We start from the raw sequence: 21981 nt of genomic DNA, 5'->3' as shown, positions 1-21981 counted from the left end.
ATTTCAGTGACAAAACAAGAGTGTGTGCTCTCTGCTTGTCTCCTTGAGGATGGACATTTGACTGTTGGATAAAGACAACACTTTGGTCAGCTGTGTTTATTCCTTTTTTTTTTTGCTCAGGAGTGTTCATTTCTTTCTGTACAGAAGTTCAAACATGGGTCAAAAATCATTTCATCATACAGGCTGCTTACAGTGATACAGTTTACACATGAGCAGCTGCAGTCAGGGTTGTGTTGTATGTCAACCACAAAGTGGAGCTCTTGTCTAAGAAACCCTGTTTGTCTGAGGCGGTTTAATAAAGCATTGGTTACCATCTGAACATGCTGAATTAATACTACGATATTCAAAAGAAGTAAACAAGTGATTCTTTGCAATGTAATCATAATTTAATCGCACATTTTTGAAATATAATCTGCAACCTTTTTTCTTTTGTTTTATAACAAAATCCTCATGTGATCTATTACTATTCAACCTCTGCTACTGATTACATTGTGCTTATTCAAAGATGAACTTCAGAGTTATGTCGCCGAGTTTCTCCTGAAGGAGTCGATCAACTCTTTCACTCTGAGCTGCAGTAAAGATGTTCTTCCAGTCGCCGATCTGACCTGTAATGACGAAACAAAAGCTACAGCTTGAATCTGTACACGTGTTTCTGAGCAGGTGGCTACAATTACGTTGCAAAGTTACCTTTACGCATGAAGTTTCCCTTCATCCTTGTTTCTGGCAGAAACTTGTAGTTTGCTTTTACGTCCTTCTTCATATTCTTGAATGTAGATTTTTCTACAACTTGCTCAATGGCTGCTTCACTCAGGTTTTTACCCAAGAACGTGCAGATCTTGGTCACGGCCGTCTTCAGGTCCTAAAAGGAAAACAGACTTTCATAGATTTAATAGATTTTGTCACTTCTTTCCTGGCATCATTTTGCAGTCCAAGCAACATGAAAAAAGCTGAACAACTGTTGGGACAGATCTTACCAAAATCATGTCCTCATAGGTCAGGAAGAGGATGTTGCACTGGTCTCTCACTGAATGCCACTCCCTGATGTGGTCAAACCAGGATGATCCTAAAACTGTATCATGGAGAGTTAAATGAATGAGGAGTTTAAATGAAGTGTCTGTAGCAGATATTAAACCCCTTGTAAATACAAGCACTGTTTTTATCATTAAATTGTTGATGCAAATATTCATAATCAAGCGCTCTGTGTCTGCAGGTGCTTTCAACACAAACATAATCCAGACTTTCTTGCATTTAAAAGAAAAATGCTTTCATAATCAGATGGTTTTCTTACTTAATCTGATCATCATGACCCAGACTCTGAGGTATCTCACCTTTGCCTGTCAAATAGTTCTCAAGGAACTGCTCAAAGCTCTTGGGAGTCTCTATGTCGGCCATGACACCACTGAAGTGGTAATAGGAGACAATGTTGTCCTTTGGATTTCGCATCACGTAGATAATCTGACATCAGAACAAACAACAATCAGACCAGAGGTGAAGGTTGTCCGAGATTGCACGCTCCCTTAAAACTTGCAACGTCAGTGAGATTATGTTGTAAAATAAATCTGTGCATTTTATAGTCGCCATTTATTTTGACAAGTCCAAAACACACCTGTGCAATAACCATGTTATTTAATCAGCCCTTTTGATATGCCACACCTGTCAAGTCAGGTGGATCTAGCCAAATACACACTACTCAGATTTCCACAGATTTGTGCTCAAATTTGTTGAGATTTATAATGTAGAACTTTCTGACTTTATTTCTTAAACTCTTATTTTATTGGCAGGATTGATTGATCATCCATAAATACTGACCTTTCCCTTCTTGTCCTTCAGTCCTGGAGGCATGAGAGCCGGGGTGAGGTGAGAGGAGAAGAGTCTTGGAGAGGGTCGTAGGGTGTAATTTCCTCGATCCTCCAGGTACTCCAGCCATGGCATCTGCTCATAGTTGTTTGGATATTCATTCAGACCTCCAGCTAACTCACAGATGGAGATGATGATCTGTTGAGTCCATATACTTCCTGTGGGGGGACAAACATGAAACATCACTGATCAGTTAATCTGTTTCAAGCCAGAGCAAAACTATAAATGCAAAAACAGTGCTATACCTCTGAGGGGTTTGTTACACTCACCTGACTTTGGATACGTGACGAGGAATATGTCACTATCTCGTATTTCAAAGCTCTGCAGTGAGTCGATGTACTCTGCAGTTACAAATTTGGTAGGAAAGTTGTAGTTTTTGTACCTGAAGAGATAGTCCGTGACCTGCTCCATATTGCCTCTGAATCACACAGAAAAAAAGCAGGAGAATGTTCTCACATGGGATGAGAGAAGAGAATAAACACCAGGTACAGTGGCCGGACTTTGGACTTCTGTAATATAATGACTGTTGGCTTATTCCTTTATCAGTCTGTATCTGACATACTGCCAGCTGGGTATACACTGCCAACAAGAGTGAAGTTGAACCGTGTTAGCAGCACAACATTTGGTTCATGGTTCTCAGAGAAATATTTCAGTATCTGTTTGATGGATTAATACACCATTTGATCATTGTACCCTGATGATGAAACTTTCTGTTTGGCAATCGTCTAACTGTTCTGTAAGACCACCATGAGTTTCATGCATTGCATTTTTTTGTGTATTTGATGAGAAGGTTGTAGTTTTTGTACCTAACGAGATGGTCTGTGATCTGCTCCATGTTACTTCTGAATCACACAGAAGGAATGAGAGAACGTTCTCATATAGGATGAGAGCAGAGCATCAACACCAGGTACAGTGGATGGACTGTGAACTTGTGCAAGTTAATCACTGTTGGATTTTTCCTTTCATAGGTTCATATCTGGAAGACTGCCAACAAGAGTGAAGTTGAAATACAGAAGGATTACACAATAAACATCAGTTAATGACCCTAACTATGAATTGTGGACTGTATTATGTTGTATTAAACCGTTACTTTGGAATAGAAATCCAACATCACACTCATTCTTTGTTCAAAGAGGAAATAAAACACACAGCTCTCTCTTTCCATAGAGTATCAGGGCTGGATGTCTCTTTCTGGTGTTAAGTCGAACATCTGTGACAGATGTTTGAGAATATTTTAGAAGCCTGCTGTGGTGGTTTCTCTTGTTGGACTTGTCCTGAGCCCAGCAAGACTTATTTGGTTTTGTACACATCAAACTGGTCTGCTAGAAGTTTAAATGCATACAGTGGAAAAAAATTTCAGTGACAAAACAATAGGTTGCGTGTGCTCTCTGCTTGTCTCCTTGAGGATGGACATTTGACTGTTGGATAAAGACAACACTTTGGTCAGCTGTGTTTATTCCTTTTTTTTTGCTCAGGAGTGTTCATTTCTTTCTGTACAGAAGTTCAAACATGGGTCAAAAATCATTTCATCATACAGGCTGCTTACAGTGATACAGTTTACACATGAGCAGCTGCAGTCAGGGTTGTGTTGTATGTCAACCACAAAGTGGAGCTCTTGTCTAAGAAACCCTGTTTGTCTGAGGCGGTTTAATAAAGCATTGGTTACCATCTGAACATGCTGAATTAATACTACAATATTCAAAAGAAGTAAACAAGTGATTCTTTACAATGTAACCTTATTTTATTCACACATATTTAAATATAATCTGTAATCTTTTTTTTTTTTTATCTTATAACAAAATCCTGATGTAATCTATTACTATTCAACCTCTGCTACTGATTACATTGTGCTTATTCAAAGATGAACTTCAGAGACATGTTGCCGAGTTTCTCCTGAAGGAGTCGATCAACTCTTTCACTCTGAGCTGCAGTAAAGATGTTCTTCCAGTCGCCGATCTGACCTGTAATGACGAAACAAAAGCTACAGCTTGAATCTGTACACGTGTTTCTGAGCAGGTGGCTACAATTACGTTGCACAGTTACCTTTACGCATGAAGTTTCCCTTCATCCTTGTGTCTGGCAGAAACTCGTAGTTTGCTTTCACGTCTTTCTTCATGTTCTTGAAAGTAGATTTTTCTACAACTTGCTCAATGGCTGCTTCACTCAGGTTTTTACCCAAGAAAGTGCAGATCTTGGTCACGGCCGTCTTCGGGTCCTAAAAGGAAACCAGACTTTCATAGATTCAACAGAATTTTGTCACTTCTTTTCCAGCATCATTTTGCAGTCCAGGCAACTAAAAAATGCTGAACAACTGCTGGGACAGATCTTACCAAAATCATGTCCTCATAGGTCAGGAAGAGGATGTTGCACTGGTCTCTCACTGAATGCCACTCCCTGATGTGGTCAAACCAGGATGATCCTAAAACTGTATCATGGAGAGTTAAATGAATGAGGAGTTTAAATGAAGTGTCTGTTGTATTATACGCAGCACCTTGTAAATAAAACCAACAAAGAATATTTTAAAATATTTTTAGTTTGAAACAGTATTTATTATTAAATTGTTGGTGCAAATCTCCATAATCAAGCACTCTGTGTCTGCAGGTGCTTTCAACACAAACACAATCCAGACTTTTTTCTATTAAAAAACTTACATACTTAATCCAATACTTCACCATGACCCGGACTCTGAGGTATCTCACCTTTGCCTGTCAAATAGTTCTCAAGAAAATGCTCAAAGCTCTTGGGAGTTTCTATGTCGGCGATGACACAACTGAAGTGGTAATAGGAAACGATGTTGTCCTTTGGATTTCGCATCACGTAGATAATCTGACATCAGAACAAACAGCAATCAGACCAGATGTGAATGTTGTCCGAGATTGCATGCTCCCTCAAAGCTTGCAACGTCAGTGAGATTATGTTGTAAAATAAAACTCCACATTTTATAGTTGCCATTTATTTTGACAAGTCCAAAACACACCTGTACAGGTCAGGTGAATCTGGCTACACACACTACTTAACAGATTTGTCCTCAGATATGTTGAGTTTTGTAATGTAGAACTTTCTCACTTCATTTCTTAAACTCTTATTTTATTGGCAGGATCGATTGATGCTCCAGAAATACTGACCTTTCCCTTCTTGTCCTTCAGTCCTGCAGGCATGAGAGCCGGGGTGAGGTGAGAGGAGAAGAGTCTTGGAGAGGGTCGCAGAGAGTAATCTCCTCGACCCTCCGGGTACTCCAGCCACGGCATCTGCTCATAGTTGTTTGGGTATTCATTCAGACCTCCAGCTAACTCACAGATGGAGATGATGATCTGTTGAGTAAATATGGTTCCTGCAGGGGGGACAAACATGAAAAATCACTGATCTGTTAGTCTGTTTCCAGCCAGAGCAAAACTATAAATGCAAAAACAATGCTATACCTCTGAGGGGTTTGTTACACTCACCTGACTTTGGATAGGTGACGAGGAAAATATCACTATCTCGTGTTTCAAAGCTCTGCAGTGAGTCGATGTACTCTGCAGTTGTGGTTGTATGTTTGACGGGAAAGTTGTAGTTTTTGTACCTGAAGAGATAGTCTGTGACCTGCTCCATGTTACTTCTGAATCACACAGAATAAATGCAGGACAATGTTCTCATATGGGATAAGAGAAGAGAATAAACACCAGGTACAGTGGCCGGACTTTGGACTTGTGCAAGTTAATGATTGTTGGCTTATTCCTTTATTGGTCTGTATCTGAAATGTTGCCAGCTGGGTATACACTGCCAACAAGAGTGAAGTTCAGATGTGTTAGCAGCACAACATTTGGTTCATGGTCCTCAGAGAAATATTTCAGTATTTATTTGATGGATTAATACACCATTTCATCATTGTACCCTGATGATGAAGCTTTCTATTTGGCAATCGTCTAACTCTTGTTGATGTGAAAAAAACTCCTCTTTATCTGTGAAGAACTTTCCTAAATTGATGAACCACATTTTACAAGAGATGCAAGAATACCCTTTATTGACTGTAAAGTTTAGTACAAACATTTTTTTACTAGCAGATAAATCAAACACACAGACAAATCAACAACCATCCAACTACTAATATGTATTGGCTACTATGTGTCAAATACAGAAAAAGAAGTTCATCTAAAAACTAAGTTCTATTTGGTATGAGAGAGAAAAATGTTTTCATCAGATATATATAGAATAATTACAAAATGCAATATATTGCAGCTTTATAGTAAAAGATGTTCACTTACACAACAAAAATCTGTTTCTGGTACACCAACATTATGCTCTGAGACAAGCTTCATAGTGACAACACTCATACTGGCCATGTGATAGTTAATATACAGGGACGCAATGAATCATGTTAAATGATGTTTGATTCTGATAATCACACGGTTCATTCACTTGATCAAGTGGATATTTCATTTTAATCTCTGCTCTCTATCTACCTCCTTGGATAAAATGTCTTGTCCAGGACGGCTCGGTGTTCCTTTGATGTCTTCTGACCTTCACACAGGGAGTCATGGATCTTCTTCCATGTGTCCATCTCTGAGCTCCAAAGTGCAGCTCTAGCTCTGATAAACTGTGAGACTTCAGTCTCGCTGCCTTTAGACAGACTGTAACTATCCTTACAGATGAAGAAGACATCCATGCCAAGGAAAAGAGCATTGAGTGCAATGAACCCTGCTCTGGCTGACTTAGTAAGAGCAAGAGGCCCTTTGACTGCTGCCTGACCAATATCTGGGATATCTGAGGCCACCCTGGGCACGTTGCGCAATGCTTTGCCTTCCTGAGCGACCACCCTGCCAGCACTTACAATCACCTCTTCGCTGTTCAACAACTTCAAGGCAGAGGCAGCGTCAACAAGCGAATCAATACCTTTTCCAACAGTACCAACTTTACTGAGCACCTTGCCAATTCCAACAACTAATTCTATGTCATTTGCCTCTAAGTTGGTGCCTATTTGACCCATGACCTCCTCCAGACAACCCTGGAGACTCTGAACATCCTCCATGAATCTCTGGAAGACTTCACTAGCTTTCTTTTGTTGTGTATGGTTTACTCCAATCTCTGTGGCGGTGGTGACAGCACTGTTGACTCCACTGGTCACTCCCAGTGCCACCCCACCTGCTATCAGACCTACAGACACTCCTGCTGTTACAGGAATTAATGCCAAACCAACAATGGAAAGCACACCTCCAACTGCCCCCACTGAGCTGCCTGCCACACTGGAGATCTTTGCCCCCTTATTCATCTTGTCTAGCTGAACAGCCCCCTCCTCCAGGTCTGCTAGAAACTGCAGCATCCTGGGTTGTTGTTCATTGAACTTACTGATGAAGCCAGAACATGAAACATCCTGGAACAAGAACACCAGCCTGAAGTTCTGGTCCATCCTGATTGAGAGAAAAGATAAAATTATCCACAAATCAAGATTTAAGTTAATTATTAATCAGAGTCACAAACTGACAGTTTAGTTTCTTTTCCAAGACTGATTTGGTGAATTGGTTATCTTTTCCCTTCTTCAAGCATGGTGCCCCGAGGTAATCTAATGTAATAATGTAAATTGGATTTTATTATTTATCACAATGAATAATTATCTCTGATAATCATTAACCCTATACCTATATAATATATAGAAATAAGTGTTTATATATGTATATATATATATATATATATATATATATATATATATATATATATATATATATATATATATATATATATATATATATATATATATATATATATATATATATGTGTGTGTGTGTAGAAGTAATACTTTATCCCCCAAACTGTATGTGGATAATACATACCTGATTTCATTAAGCTGATTAATGTGACCAAGCATGGTTTGTATTTCATCTTCAGACAAATCCACATCAAGGTCCACAACAGGTTTTGTGGTTGCTCTCTGAAATAGTAGTCTGAAAAAGGAACAATTGATATTAGTATTTTTTTTTTGGTCCCAAATGAATAATACAGACGTAATACTTACCCCAGCTCAACTTGCTGATTAATGTGACAAATAATTCTTTGTGCGTCATCTTCAGACAAATTTACACCGAGGTCTGCCAGAGTTGTCGTCGTCATGCTCAGGAGACGTTGACTAAAATAGAAACAGACAATTATAATATCTTGTATTTGAAGCAATATGTAAATCATTTTAAATATATTTTCTTTGCATTAAGAAATTCCCTGGTGTTTCTGTTTTAAGTAATAATTATTTCAAATTCATGTTCTAAAGCTTAAGAACATTATATGCAAATAAATATAATAATAAGAGATACCTTTTCTCCAACATATTACAGATTATCCAGGCGGTCTCTGTGTATTTGTGCAGCTGGTGTGACAACACTTCCACATTCTGAAGTTTGGGGAGGAAGAAGACACTTGCATCTCTTTTGAACTCGAGGAGGAGAGGGCAGATTAGTCGTGCAACAGTGATGACAACCTGAACATGTTCAAGGCTGATTCCTTTGGGCAGGTCTAACATCTGGTTCTCCTCCATGAACACATGAAGTGAGGTGACCGCCAGCTTCTCCACTGCCTCCAGGAAGTGGTCGAGCTTCTTCAGACCTCCCAGAGTGAACTTTAACACATCCGCCAACTCTTTCTGCAGCTTTGCACGGCTGCTGTCAGCAGACTTTATGGTTACCTTGTTCTTAATATATTCCCACAGAGCCTTACCTTTGGTCTGTGACTGGGTAACATGGCTAAAGCTCAGGTCAATCTTGTCAGCTCTGTCTTTTATGTCCATCATGTGGACCAACTCTGTCTTCCTTGCATCCATCCATGACGAGATCCTGTGACAGAATCCTCTCACTGTGTCAAAGTAAGTGAGGGTATCTGTGGTGTAGCGACACAAAGCCACCTGTAGTTGTTGTCTGTCAGGAAACACAACATTGTCTGTAGATTGAGCTTACTCATGTTTTGAAATGAGAACACAAAATAATTTATCCACTGAACAATTATTATAGACTTTGGAAAAACTCATAAAAATGAATATATCCATAAATAATAAAAAAAAACAAAAACAAATAAACTTTGGAATACTTCTTTATACAAAAAAAGCACTGTGGTTTTTGTCCATATCTCTTGCATTAGATATATTTTCAGGAAGGGTCCTATTGATATCCAGTGTTAACAGGAGAAAAGATAACAGCAAAAAGCTAGTGCTTGTCATTCTTAATAATTTCTTAAAGGAATTAAATGGTGCATCAGCACAGTCAGTTGGCCTACATGTACATGTTTTCAACTGACTTTAACTTTGACACTTTAATATGGGGTGCTGATTGTAAAGTTGAGCATGCTAAAATAAACAGCAATAAACAATTTATTTATGTTACTTTTGACCAGATTTACAGCAATAGTTGTGAACTTTGTTCTGAATCTAAATGTTAAATCTTAATCTCAAATTTAAGTATAAAAGTTAAAAGTTAAATGTTAAATGTGAATCCAAATGTTAAATGTAAATCCAAATATTAAATGGAAATCTAAATGTGAATTTTAAATCTAAATGTTAAATGTTAGATGTAAATATAAAAGTTCAATCTAAATATAAATGTTAAAACCAAATGTTAAATTTAAATCTTAATGTTAAATGTAAATATACAAGTTCAATTTGAATATAAATGTTAAATCTAAATGTCAAATGTTAAATGTAAATATTAATGTTAAATGTAAATATAAATGTTAAAACTAAATGTTAAAACTAAATGTTAAATGTAAATCCAAATATTAAATGGAAATCTAAATGTTAAATGTTAAATCTAAATCTAAATATTAAAACCAAATGTTAAATTTAAATCTAAATGTTAAAACCAAATGTTAAATCTAAATCTCAATGTCAAATGTAAATATAAAAGTTCAATTTAAATATAAATGTTAAATCTAAATGTCAAATATTAAATGTAAATATAAATGTTAAATGTAAATATGAATGTTAAAACTAAATGTTAAATGTAAATCTGAAGGTTAAATGTAAATCCAAATATTAAATGTAAATCTAAATGTGAAATTTAAATCTAAATGTTAAATGTTAGATGTGAATCTAAATGTTAAATCTAAATGTTAAATCTAAATGTTAAATGTTAAATCTAAATGGTAAATCTTAAAGGGATATTCTGGTGTAAATTTAATCCATGTTCTAACACACCCTGACACTGTGTAGGACCCCTCCTTGAGAGATAAAGTTTGCAGAGTGCTAGCTCACGTAGCTTTAGCATCCTCAGAAATGACCGCACGACAACAATACACTCCAACTATAAACCACCACCAAAAAGCCACAAATAATGCTCAGAACAGCACCAAACATCAGCAACAGTACAAATAGGGTCTCAGCACACCGTCAGGGGCATCTAACCTCCACTAGCTTAGCTGGATTTCTATTGTGAAGCTAGATTTCAACTCTCCTCCATGAGCTTCCAGGTTGGTGAAGGCCCGACGCGACGATTACCGAGTGCAGTTAGAAATGTTCAATTCTGTTCTTTTCCCTGTCCGCCCTCGATAATAACTGTTATAAACTGGCAGGTAAGACACATATGAACTTTTATTGCTTTTCCATGGAGTCATGATCATACATTTCATGCTTGAGCCGTGGAACACTACTGCACTCGGTAATCGAGTTGTCGAGACTGCTGCAGAAGAGAGGTACATATTGTTAGCTTTTCAGTAGAAATCCAGCTAAGCTGGTGAAATTTTAATGCCCCGGACTGTGTGCTGAGACTCTATTTGTACTGTTGCTGAAGTTTGGTGCTGTTCTTAGCATTATTTGTGGCTTTTTGGTGGCGGTTTATATTTGGATTAATTTACTGCAGTGTATTGTTTTCGTGCGGTCATTTCTAAGGTTGATAAAACTCTGTAAATTAGCGGTCTGCTAATTTGATCTCTTGAGAGGGAGTCCAACACAGTTTCACAGTGTGTCTAAATCTAAATCTAAATGTTAAATCTAAATGCTAAATGTTAAATCTAAATCCAAATGTTAAATGTAAATGTGAAATTTAAATCTAAATCTAAATCTAAATGTTAAATGTTAAATGTAAATATAAATGTTAAATGTAAATATAAATGTTAAAACTAAATGTTAAATATGAAATTTCAATATAAATGTTAAATGGATAAATATAAATATAAATGTTAAATCTGAATGCTGAATGTTAAATCTGAATGCTGAATGTTAAATCTAAATGTTATGGGTGAAACCAAATATTTCTAATATGCAAATTCACACTGCCTGTCACCGGAAGTACCAAAATAAAAGCTCATTGTCACAAACAAGTGCTATCAGCAGTCTTCTTCAGGTAGTCAGATGGAGTGCTGCACTCTCGTCTCCTCACTGTGCTCTCATTCATTGTGTTATCTTCATACAAAAACAAATCTTTACAGAATTACATGTAAATATTGTAAATCACAGTCATTATCATTACTATAATAATTAGTATTAGTATTATCTGTACAAACATTTGTATATGGGTAGAGAATCCTATGACAATAAATAGTTATTGCAAATTTTCTGGTTTCTGTTGTTTGTTGTAGTCTGAGTAGTATTCATCATGTGAGCAGACTTTGGTTGAAGAGAACAGTCAACATGGAGTGCAGAAGAGTCTATTTGGTTATCGTCTGTTGATGATTTTGTTTTTTTATCAGCTAATTTTGATTCATCTGTTGAAATTATCTCTTGAAATCAATAAATCTGAAAAATGAGGCACTGAAAAAACACCTTTTTGGAAGCATTGAAGCTTTCTTTATCTTTATCTGAACTGACCCTCCTAATTGTTAAGGCTTTGCTGTGAATTAACTAACTAATTATTCTTTACCTTTCCCCCGACATCATTTATCTTCACACGGTACACTGTCTGCAAGTCTGTGGGGGTTATCTTGTTATTAGCTGTGGAGAAGAAAAAAAAGATAATTTTTTTCCAGACTTTAAACACAGATTTGTTTAAAACATCAAGTGAACAACCTTGTCTGGAGATTTTTTTTCTTTTCTTGTCTTTATTTCTTACACATGAACCACAACCAACCTGCAGCAGAATGCTTTTGTAAGATATTAGAAATACTGTTGTGTTGAGTTCTTGAATTTCTAATATTTTAGTATGGACAATTTGTCTCTTTATATCATTGATTCATTTCTTTGTCCTCCTTTCTAAATGTCAGAGCTTCCAGTTCTCCAGTTTAGCTTAATAGGCTGATAGATGTGGTGCCAAAAGTAAAAGAAAGTTTTTGATGACATAACCAATGACAATGAATAAGTCAGAATGGTCTTTGTAGTAAAGAAGCAAACTGTATTAAACATATAACTTGATGCCTGCTCGTCAAAAGTGTAAAACCAGAGCTTACCATGAGTGCATACTGACACAGCAGTCTTCCTTGTTGGATTCCTTTTGTATTACCTACGTAATTAAAAGAAAAACAGATAAAAATTGGCGATCTGATCTATTTTAGTGCCCAAGATCAACAGCTCATTAGACTGAATCTGCCAAAAGAACACATTCACCAACTGGTTTGTGGACTGAACTTCCCCAGGTGATACTCAAATATCTTTGGTTTCGAGGCTGAACCTATGTGTGGTATTGATAACGAAAGTGTTCCAAGTCATACGTGTGTGCCACTGTGTTCACACCTTTATTTACTCAAAGCTGACATCCTGATGCTGCCTTTAAAGGCAGTAGGAAATATATGTAATAACTACACTTATTGAGGTTGTAATCCACTCTGATAGATATTTCCTGAACGAACAAGCTACCCTACTGAATAAGTTTTTCAAAGGCAGTGGTCTGTTCTGAGATATTTAATCCCTGAAAGAATGAGCTTTAATTAATAATCCTCTGCATAATTCAAGCAGATCACAGGAGGGGCATGTATACTTATATATATATTCTTATATGTAAACAGAATATTTGATCACAGAGAAACAAACCAAATGTTTGAAACATTAACTGAAGCATCTTTTCATCACAGCACCTCTCTTCCACACTCTGCATTATTTTACTGGAATACACAATGCATTTTCTTGCCATCTGAAACATTCCTGAGGTAATGAGAGACATGCTATCCTTAAGCCAGCAACCTTTATTGCTAACTGCTTAAAAGTGACTTCATCTTCTTCTCTGACACCAGTAGGAAATCATCCATGAACTCCCCAAACACCCAAAGTGGCATGACTGTACAGAAAACTGTGGCAAAATTGCAACTCAAAACAGCTTTATTGCCCACAAAATACACTCGTTAGCCCACATGGCCATGGTCACAACAAAAACACACTACACGCTGTAGCGCTGTAGCGCTGTAGCTCTGTAACTCTGGCTCCTGCATATCGCTGCCACCCCCAGCCCACTGGCATCTGCAGCACCTTTATACCACATGGCCTAAATGGCAAGTAGCCTCAGGTGTGCGATCCACACACTCACAGGGAGGAGGAGGAGGGGGTCACCTGAATGGGTGAAAGAAAACAACACAAAATACACTCACAGCACCGGGTGCCGTAACATATTTGATGAGTGAATCATCTGTTAGCTGTGGGTCAGAAATCATTTCATCATAAAGGCTGCTTAAAGTGACGCAGTTCACACATTAGCAGCTGCAGTCAGGGTTGTGTTGTATGTCAACCACAAAGCGGAGCTCATGTCCAAGAAACCCTGTGTGTCTGACATGGTTTAATGGAGCATTGGTTACCATCTAAACATGTTTAGTTGAAACTGCAATATTCAAAAGGTGTAAACAAGTGATTCTTTACAGTGCAACCATCATTTAATCACACATTTTTCTAACGTGATTCATTTTTTTTGACTTATAACAAAATTTGATTCATTTGTTTTGGTCTTACAGCAAATACTGATTTCATGTAATCTATTACTATTCAACCTCTGCTAATGTATACGTTGTGAAAGACGCTCAGAAACACAGTGCTCGTGTCGGGTGTGGCTGCTCTGCTTATTCAAAGATGAACTTCAGAGACATGTCGCCGAGTCTCTCCTGAAGGAGTCGATCAACTCTTTCACTCTGAGCTGCAGTAAAGATGTTCTTCCAGTCGCCGATCTGACCTGTAATGAAGAAACAAACACTACAGCTTGTATCTGTACACGTGTTTCTGAGCAGGTGGCTACAGTGCTGTTGCAAAGTTACCTTTACGCATGAAGTCACCCTTCAGCTTGGTTTCTGGCAGAAACTTGTAGTTTGCTTTTACGTCCTTCTTCATGTTCTTGAATGTAGATTTTTCTACAACTTGCTCAATGGCTGCTTCACTCAGGTTTTTACCCAAGAAAGTGCAGATCTTGGTCACGGCCGTCTTCAGGTCCTAAAAGGAAAACAGCATTGAATGGATTTCATAGAATTCGTCACTTCTTTGCCAGCATCATTTCACAGTCCAGCTGTTGGGACAGATCTTACCAATATCATGTCCTCATAGGTCAGGAAGAGGATGTTGTACTGGTCTCTCACTGAATGCCACTCCCTGATGTGGTCAAACCAGGATGATGCTTCAACTGTATTATGAAAAAGTTAATGAATGAGGAATTTAAATGAAGTGTCTGTTGCATTTATTAAACCCAACATCTTGTAAATGCAACCAACACGGAAGATTTTAAAATATTTTTAGTTTTAAACAGTCTTTTATTATTAAATTGTTGATGCAAATCTTCATGATTAAGCACTCTGTGTCTGCAGGTGCTTTCAATACAAACACAATCCAGACTTTTTTTGCGTTCAAAAACTTAGTTACGTAATATGATCATCAGGACCCGGACTCTGAGGTATCTCACCTTTGCCTGTCAAATAGTTCTCAAGAAAGTGCTCAAAGCTCTTGGGAGTCTCTACGTCGGCCCAGACATTACTGAAGTGGTAATAGGAGACGATGTTGTCCTTTGGATTTCGCATCACATAGATAATCTGACATAAAAACAAACAGCAATCATCCCTCAAAACTCGCAATATCAGTGGGATTATGTTGTAAAATATACTTGCACATTTTATAGTGGCCATTTCTTGTGAGCAGTCCAAAACACACCTGTGCAATAACCATGTGGTTTAATCAGCATGTGCCACACCTGTCAGGTCAGGTGGATCTAGCCAAATACACACTACTCAAATTTGAACAGATTTGTGCACAAATTTGTTGAGATTTATGATGTGGAGCTTTCTCACTTTATTTTTCAAACTCTCATTTTATTGGCAGGAATGATTGATCCTCCATAAATACTGACCTTTCCCTTCTTGTCCTTCAGTCCTGGAGGCATGAGAGCCGGGGTGAGGTGAGAAGAGAAGAGTCGTGGAGAGGGTCGTAGGGAGTAATCTCCTCGACCCTCCAGAAACTCCAGCCATGGCATCTGCTCAAAGTTGTTTGGATATTCATTGAGACCTCCGGCTAACTCACAGATGGAGATGATGATCTGTTGAGTCCATATGCTTCCTGCAGGGGGGACAAACATGAAACATCACAGATCAGTTAATCTGTTTCAAGCCAGAGCAAAACTATAAATGCAACAACAGTGCTATAACTCTGAAGGGTTTGTTGCACTCAAGTTTATGACTGGTCTATTGCTTAATAGGTCTATATCTGAAATACTGTCAGTTGGGTATACACTGCCAACATGAGTGAAGTTGAGTCGTGTTAGCAGCGGAGAAATATTTCAGTATCTATTTGATGGATTAACACACCATTTCATCATCGTACCCCGATGATGAAGCTTTCTTTTTGGCAATTGTCTAACTATTCTGTAAGACCACCATGAGTTTCATGCATTGTATTCTTTTATGAAATGTTTCCATAACTACTAGTTGGACCTTGTTTTAGCTGTGTTCACATGATATTGACTTTGTATACAGGTTTTTAAATCTATATCCTTGTTTATCAGTCATATTATGGTGTAAAATACATGTTTACAACAGGTTTGTAGACATCAGCTATTTTTGTGTGGATGTGACAAAAAAAAACCTTTCCTTTGTCTGAGAAGAACTTTTTCTAAATTGATGAACCACATTTTACAAGAGAAGAGAGAATCCTCTTTATTGACTGTAAAGTTTAGTACATTTATTTCACCCCTATTTGTTTGATATCATATAAATGAAGTCAGTCAAAAATGTCACTTAAAGACAAGGTAAAGCAGGTACCTCTAATGACACCACAGCTTTGGATAACACAATTCCACATTGTTTGACACAAATCAACGTCCATCCAAGTACTAATATACATCTGCTACTATGTGTCAGATACAGAAAAAGAAGTACATCTAAAAACTAAGTGCTAGTTATGAGACAAACATTTTTTTTCTTAATAGTCAGGGATATATTTAATGATTATAAAATACATGCAAGTAAGATATTTTCACATCTTTTTTTGAATGATACACGAGCATTATGTTTTGAGACAAGCTTCATCGTGACAACACTCATACTGACCATGTAATAGTTAATATACAGAGACGCAATGAATCATGTTTGTCATTAGAAATACAGCTGATTAAGAAGATAGATTTAAATGATTTTCTATGCTGATGATCAGTGATTTACATATTAGTTAGATTCCATTATCAGACATGATTTAGTCATATTACTCAGAGTTACACTGAAAAAAAAAAAAAATGAGATACAAAAAAATTGAGTCACCACCAATTCACCACAGAGACCTACTTATATTTCATTTTTTCATCCTCTTGTGACAGATATTTGATTTCTCTAGTTGTTGCTCTCTATTGCTCTCTCTGGATAAAATGCTTTGTCCAGGACGGCTCGGTGTTCCTCTGATGTCTTCTGACCTTCACACAGGGAGTCATGGATCTTCTTCCATGCGTCCATCTCTGAGCTCCAAAGTGCAGCTCTGGCTCTGATGAACTTTGAGACTTCTGTCTCGCTGCCTTTGGCCAGACTGTAACTATCCTTACAGATGAAGAAGACATCCACACCAAGGAAAAGAGCATTGGTTACAATTAAACCTACTCTGGCTGACTTAGTAAGAGCAAGTGGCCCTTTGACTGCCGCCTGAGTGATTTCAGGGACATCTGAGGCCGCCCTGGGCACGTTACGTAATGCTGTGCCTCCCTTCACCACCCCGCCAGCACTTGCAGTCACCTCACTTTTAAATAACTTCAAAGAAGAGGTAGCATCAATAAGCACATCAACAAGTTTCCTGATCACACGACCCTTACTTATCACTTTGCGTATTTCTGCAAGCACATCCATCTCACTTGCCTCCATTTTTGTGATTTGTTTCCTGATGACCTCCTCCAGACAACCCTGGAGACTCTGAACATCATCCATGAAGCTCTGGAAGACTTCACTGGCTTTGGTTTTTTTTGTATAGTTTACTCCAATCTCTGTGGCGGTGGTGACAATAGTGTTTAATGCGCTAAGCCCTCCCATTGTTGCCCCACCTATTGTCAGACCTAGAGACACTCCTGCTGTGACAGGAATTAATGCCAAACCAACAATGGAAATGACACCTCCAGCTGCGCCCACTGAGCTGCCTGCCACACTGGAGATCTTTGCCCCCTTATTCATACTGTCTAGTTTAACAGCGACCTCCTCCAGGTCTGTTAGAAACTGCAGCATCCTGGGTTGTCGCTCTTTGAACTCATCGATGAAGACAGAACATGAAACATCCTGGAACAAGAACACCAGTCTGAAGTTCTGGTCCATCCTGATGAAGAGGAAAGACAAAATTAATTTACCAATCAATGCTTAATTAAATTATTATCTGGATTGTTCAGCAACCCCTCAGTTTTTTGACCATCCATCCATCAACCCATCCATTTTCTTCCGCTTACCCAGGTCTTCCAACACGGTCGAATGACTTCTCCAAGTTAACAAAACACGTGTGGACTGGTTGGGCAACTCCCATGAACCCTCCAGCACCCTGCGGAGGGTATAGAGCTGGTCCAGTGTTCCACAGCCAGGATGAAAACCGCATCGTTCCTCCTGAATCTGAGGTTCGACTATCGGCCAAATTCTCCTCTCCAGTACCCTGGACTAGACTTTCCCAGGGAGACTGAGGAGTGTGATCCCCCGATAGTTGGAACACACCCTCCGGTCCCCCTTGTTGAATAGAGGGACCACCACCCCGGTCTTCAGAGTTCAGTTCAGAGGCACTGTCCCCGACTGCTTTGAGCTCTTTGACCAACCAACATTAATAGCAATTTGGTGTTTGTAAAGCATTTATTGTGTCCTGGATAAAGTACTTGGTTCTCTAGTGCTGTTTAGTCACATGATGTTAATATTTTAATTTTGCATTGGCTTCAATTTTTTCATTACTTTTCATTACTTTTAAGACTTTAAATAGTCTTTGTTACTGACCCTCTATGCACCTCAGCATTCTCTAAGATTATAGGATGCAGCTTTGCTGGTTCTTCCAAAAGTCCGGCTTGTAACTGAAGTTGACTGGGCCTTTGCAGTCAGACCTTGACTATGAAATCAGGCATGCTAGATCATTACCATCTTTTAAATCATCCTATTAAGCCACATCTCTTAGCTTCTGAATTTTGATTCCTCTGGTCTCTAAACACATCTTCATGTGATACATATTGGTCCTCAGTCATTCACTGTCATCACTGTACTTGTCTAATTTATTCACAGTTGTGTCGTCACTGTCCTTTAACAACAGTGTGATAAAATATATATAAAATATATATAGAATATGAGATCTATAGTGTTTGCACTATAGATTGTTTGATCATCAAGGGACCAGGTTTGTGCCAATTAATAACTGGGCTAGCAATTATGTGGATGAATAATTAAAGTGGTTCCATCTACCAATAATTCTTCTTAACAACATATTTCATCAAAATTGAGCAAATTGTTTCTTTAAATGTATTTTGGATGTATTTGTAATGTAATAATGTAGAATGAGTCAACACTCAAATCAAATCAAAATCAATCAATATATAATGTAATATATTACCCCACACAGACATACATGGATAATATTTATGTATAACACTCACCTGATTTTGCGAAGCTGATTAATGTGATCAAGCATTCTTTCTATTTCATCTTCAGACAAATCCACATCAAGGTTCACCACAGTTTCTGTAGCTGTTCTCTGGAAACGTAGTCTACAAAGGGAACATTCGCTTTTAATAACTTGTATGTTAACAACTTGAGTGCATATATAATATAATATATAATATGTAATATATATGACCCAAACTAACCATGCAGAGGTCATACTTACCTTATTTCAAAATGCTGATTAATGTGACAAAGAATTCTTTGTATGTCATCTTCAGACAGATTCCCACTGACGTCTGCCAGATGTTTTTTAGTCATCAGGAGGCGCTTACTGAAATGGGAACAATTAAAGTTGATGAAATCTAATTTTTAAAATTAAAATAAGCTCTATATTCCAGTAGTAATCACTGTAATAGAGTATTTATTTTGTGTAGCTCTTCTGAAGTATTTTCTAATGTTGAGATTTCTGTGTTCAGAACCTCCAGCGAACCTTCTGCTTCCTGCTCCCCTGGCTCCTTCCAGGCATGGGACATGGATTACTGACCACTCTAACAGTGATTACTCATGAAATATAGAACTATTTACATTGTTATTTTAAAGTAATAATTGTTATGGTTTTAATAAGTTGTTTATTATTTCAGATTCATATTTAAAAGCTTGAGAGGTAATAAGACCTTTTCTCCAAATCCCCACAGATTATGCAGGTGGTCTCTGTGTATTTGTCCAGCTGGTATGACAGCACTTCCACATTGTGAAGTTTGGGGAGGAAGAAGACACTTGCATCTCTCTTGAACTTGAGGAGGAGAGGGCAGATTTGTCGTGCAGCGGTGATGACAACCCGAACATGTTCAAGGCTGATCCCCTGAGGCAGGTGTAACACCTGGTTCTCCTCCATGAACACATGAAGTGAGGTGACCGCCAGCTTCTCCACTGCCTCCAGGAAGCGGTCGAGCTCCTCGAAACCTCTCAGAGTGTCTGCAAGCACCGCAGCCAGCTCTGTCTCCAGATCTGCACGCTTGCTGTCTGCATAACTGGAGGTCATCTTGCTTTTCACATATTCCCCCAGAGCCTTAGCTTTTGTTTCTGACTTGGTAACATGGCTGAAGCTCAGGTCAACTTTGGCAGCTTTGTCTTTGATATCTTCTAGCTTGCTAAACTCGGTCTTCCTTGCATCCTTCCATGCAGAGATCCCCTCACAGAATCCACTCACTGTGTTAATGTCGGTGAGGGTATCTGTGCTGTATTGGCACAAAGCCTCCTGCAATTCCTGTCTGTGAAACAACACAACATCGCCTCTAGATTAATCTTTGTCATGTCTGACATGTGAAATGTGACCCACTGATCAGTCTTCACAGAGTTTGCAAAAACTGATTCAAACAAAGAAATAAATTATTCAAAAAGAAAAAAATTACACATGGAAGAGATTTCGAAAAACTTTTGCTTGATCTTGCAATGTGTTATCACTCAAGTTCAGATGTAACTGTATTCTTTTTATTGCCTAACATTAGCTTTTTACTTCAAGCAATTTCATTTACGCTTCAATCTCAAATCTCAAAAGTGGTGCTCATCTGCGAAAATGATCCTGCTGAACAACATGTGTGGGTATCATACATCTGTGTTTACCATAGAGATTATATTCAGTAATAATCCAAAATCCAAAAGGCTTTTTGTGAAAGTGTGAGATAAGGGAGTCATGATTTTGAAATCAGTCTCCCTGTAGGCTGTTTTATTTGTTGAATACAAGGCACTTCAACATCCTTAAAGCATTAGACCTTTCACCTAACTTTATCTTATTTGGCCGTGCTCATATTTAAGGCTTCGTTGTGAATAAAGTCTTTAATCTGGAAAGCAACAACATAAATATTCTTTACCTTTTCCCCGACATCCGTTCGTCTTCACTTGGCACCCTGTCTACGACTCCTTGCTGGTTTCCTTGTTATCAACTGTGGAGAAAAAAAAAAAAGAGTCAAGATTTTAAAATGTTTTCAGACTTTTCAGACTTCAGACTTCTAAACACAGATTTCTGTTTTGTGAGCAATGTTTTATGGAGAACTTCAATGTACACATACATTGTTTTTGCTCATCACAACCAAGCCTTGGCAGAATTCGAAGTACTTGATAGAGTTTTTGAGTTTCTAGTATTCTTAAGTTTCCTCTGACTTGGTCCTGCCCTGTTACTATAAATTGCCTGTTACTCAGATACCACAGAGAAGATGTAACTGTTTTTATCATGGATTCATTTCACATTCCTGCTTTCTAATGTCAGAGCTTCTAGTTCTCCAGTTTAAAGTTGTGCCTGTAAGTTTTTACACATATTAATAAAAAAAAAAATACATAAATACAACTAAAAACTTACCTTTACCTTTGCTGTTTGTCTCCACTTGACACTCCTTGTAGTTCTATTGTAGGCTGATAGATGAGGTGGCTAAAGGAAAATAAGTCAGGATTGAAAGTTTTTCATCCTGTAACATTAACATTCGTTATCAAGACAGAATGCTCTGTATCTAAACAAACCACTTGAGTCAAATGTCGGAAATAGCTTATCTTGAGAGCAGTCTTCCTCCTGATTCCCCTCCCTGCGTTTTTATAAGCCACACTGAAATGAAAGTGAAAGCAGTGCAGAGTGGATGGAAATTTTTAGACATTTTTAGGCAGCCAAAATAAAAATGAAAGTAAGGATGGACCAAGAAAGCCACTTATTCATTGTTGGTTTGAGAATCATTGTTTCATGTGAGAACTGAACTTAGCAGCTGGTGTCATAACCTGGCAAGAAACCATGACAAGAAATGGGAAAGGATGCAGAGTGTGACATAAACACAAGTAATTTATTACAGTTAAAATAAGAAACTAGACAATCAGTTAAAAAGGTGTGTCTGTCAGTGGCATCAGTGGTGTAGGTGGAGAAAAACGATAGTTTCAACACAACAGGAAAAGGTGGAGATGATGGGAGGAAAGCAAGAGAGACCAGCCCAGTTAGAGAACGGACTTTTATATCCTCCAGAACCCTGAGACCAGGCGCTCAAGATCAGGCTGCTACTGCACCCACCCTCCACCACCACCACCGTATTTAGGTGGCTGGTCTCTATGAGTGAGTAAAAAAGTTTGCCCACAAAAATACATCCCTACACAGCTCTAAATAGCTGAAAATTAGGATCAGGTTGCAGAATCTGTGGGTTTATAGTGTAACACCAG

At 38.0% G+C, this 21981-nt stretch overlaps 4 protein-coding genes and 1 pseudogene across 5 annotated transcripts; all 5 read right to left on the bottom strand.

Moving 5' to 3' along the window:
• Nucleotides 1-81: 81 nt before the first annotated feature.
• LOC119013613 (amine sulfotransferase-like) lies at nucleotides 82-2348 on the bottom strand. Its single transcript, XM_037088312.1, has 6 exons — nucleotides 2127-2348; nucleotides 1810-2015; nucleotides 1329-1455; nucleotides 975-1069; nucleotides 688-859; nucleotides 82-605 (listed from the first exon to the last, which is right to left on the bottom strand). The coding sequence occupies exons 1-6, from the start codon at nucleotides 2266-2268 to the stop codon at nucleotides 496-498; spliced, it is 852 nt and encodes a 283-aa protein (XP_036944207.1). The 5' UTR covers nucleotides 2269-2348; the 3' UTR covers nucleotides 82-495.
• Nucleotides 2349-3579: 1231 nt separating this feature from the next.
• LOC119013612 (amine sulfotransferase-like) lies at nucleotides 3580-5501 on the bottom strand. Its single transcript, XM_037088311.1, has 6 exons — nucleotides 5301-5501; nucleotides 4983-5188; nucleotides 4557-4683; nucleotides 4188-4282; nucleotides 3901-4072; nucleotides 3580-3818 (listed from the first exon to the last, which is right to left on the bottom strand). Exons 1-6 carry the CDS (start codon nucleotides 5446-5448, stop codon nucleotides 3709-3711), a joined length of 858 nt encoding a protein of 285 aa, XP_036944206.1. The 5' UTR covers nucleotides 5449-5501; the 3' UTR covers nucleotides 3580-3708.
• A 357-nt stretch (nucleotides 5502-5858) lies between these two features.
• On the bottom strand, nucleotides 5859-13774 carry LOC119013610. Its single transcript, XM_037088307.1, has 6 exons — nucleotides 12190-13774; nucleotides 11667-11737; nucleotides 8139-8735; nucleotides 7847-7957; nucleotides 7665-7775; nucleotides 5859-7244 (listed from the first exon to the last, which is right to left on the bottom strand). Exons 2-6 carry the CDS (start codon nucleotides 11681-11683, stop codon nucleotides 6296-6298), a joined length of 1785 nt encoding a protein of 594 aa, XP_036944202.1. The 5' UTR covers nucleotides 11684-11737; nucleotides 12190-13774; the 3' UTR covers nucleotides 5859-6295.
• An 8-nt stretch (nucleotides 13775-13782) lies between these two features.
• LOC119013616 lies at nucleotides 13783-15283 on the bottom strand (annotated as a pseudogene).
• A 584-nt stretch (nucleotides 15284-15867) lies between these two features.
• Nucleotides 15868-21362, bottom strand: LOC119013609. 2 transcript variants are annotated; one of them, XM_037088305.1, is made up of 6 exons: nucleotides 21146-21362; nucleotides 20661-20732; nucleotides 19464-20060; nucleotides 19013-19120; nucleotides 18783-18893; nucleotides 15868-17482 (listed from the first exon to the last, which is right to left on the bottom strand). In XM_037088305.1, exons 2-6 carry the CDS (start codon nucleotides 20672-20674, stop codon nucleotides 16522-16524), a joined length of 1791 nt encoding a protein of 596 aa, XP_036944200.1. In that variant the 5' UTR covers nucleotides 20675-20732; nucleotides 21146-21362; the 3' UTR covers nucleotides 15868-16521. The 2 variants fall into 2 exon arrangements, with proteins under 2 accessions (XP_036944200.1, XP_036944201.1); XM_037088306.1 differs by having other exon boundaries at nucleotides 21152-21362.
• Between the last annotated feature and the right edge of the window lie 619 nt (nucleotides 21363-21981).

Source organism: Acanthopagrus latus, chromosome 23 (assembly GCF_904848185.1).
Source record: "Acanthopagrus latus isolate v.2019 chromosome 23, fAcaLat1.1, whole genome shotgun sequence".
Lineage (NCBI taxonomy): Eukaryota > Metazoa > Chordata > Actinopteri > Spariformes > Sparidae > Acanthopagrus > Acanthopagrus latus.
Note: the sequence above shows the minus strand (reverse complement) of the source record. Positions and strands in the feature narration are given on the sequence as shown.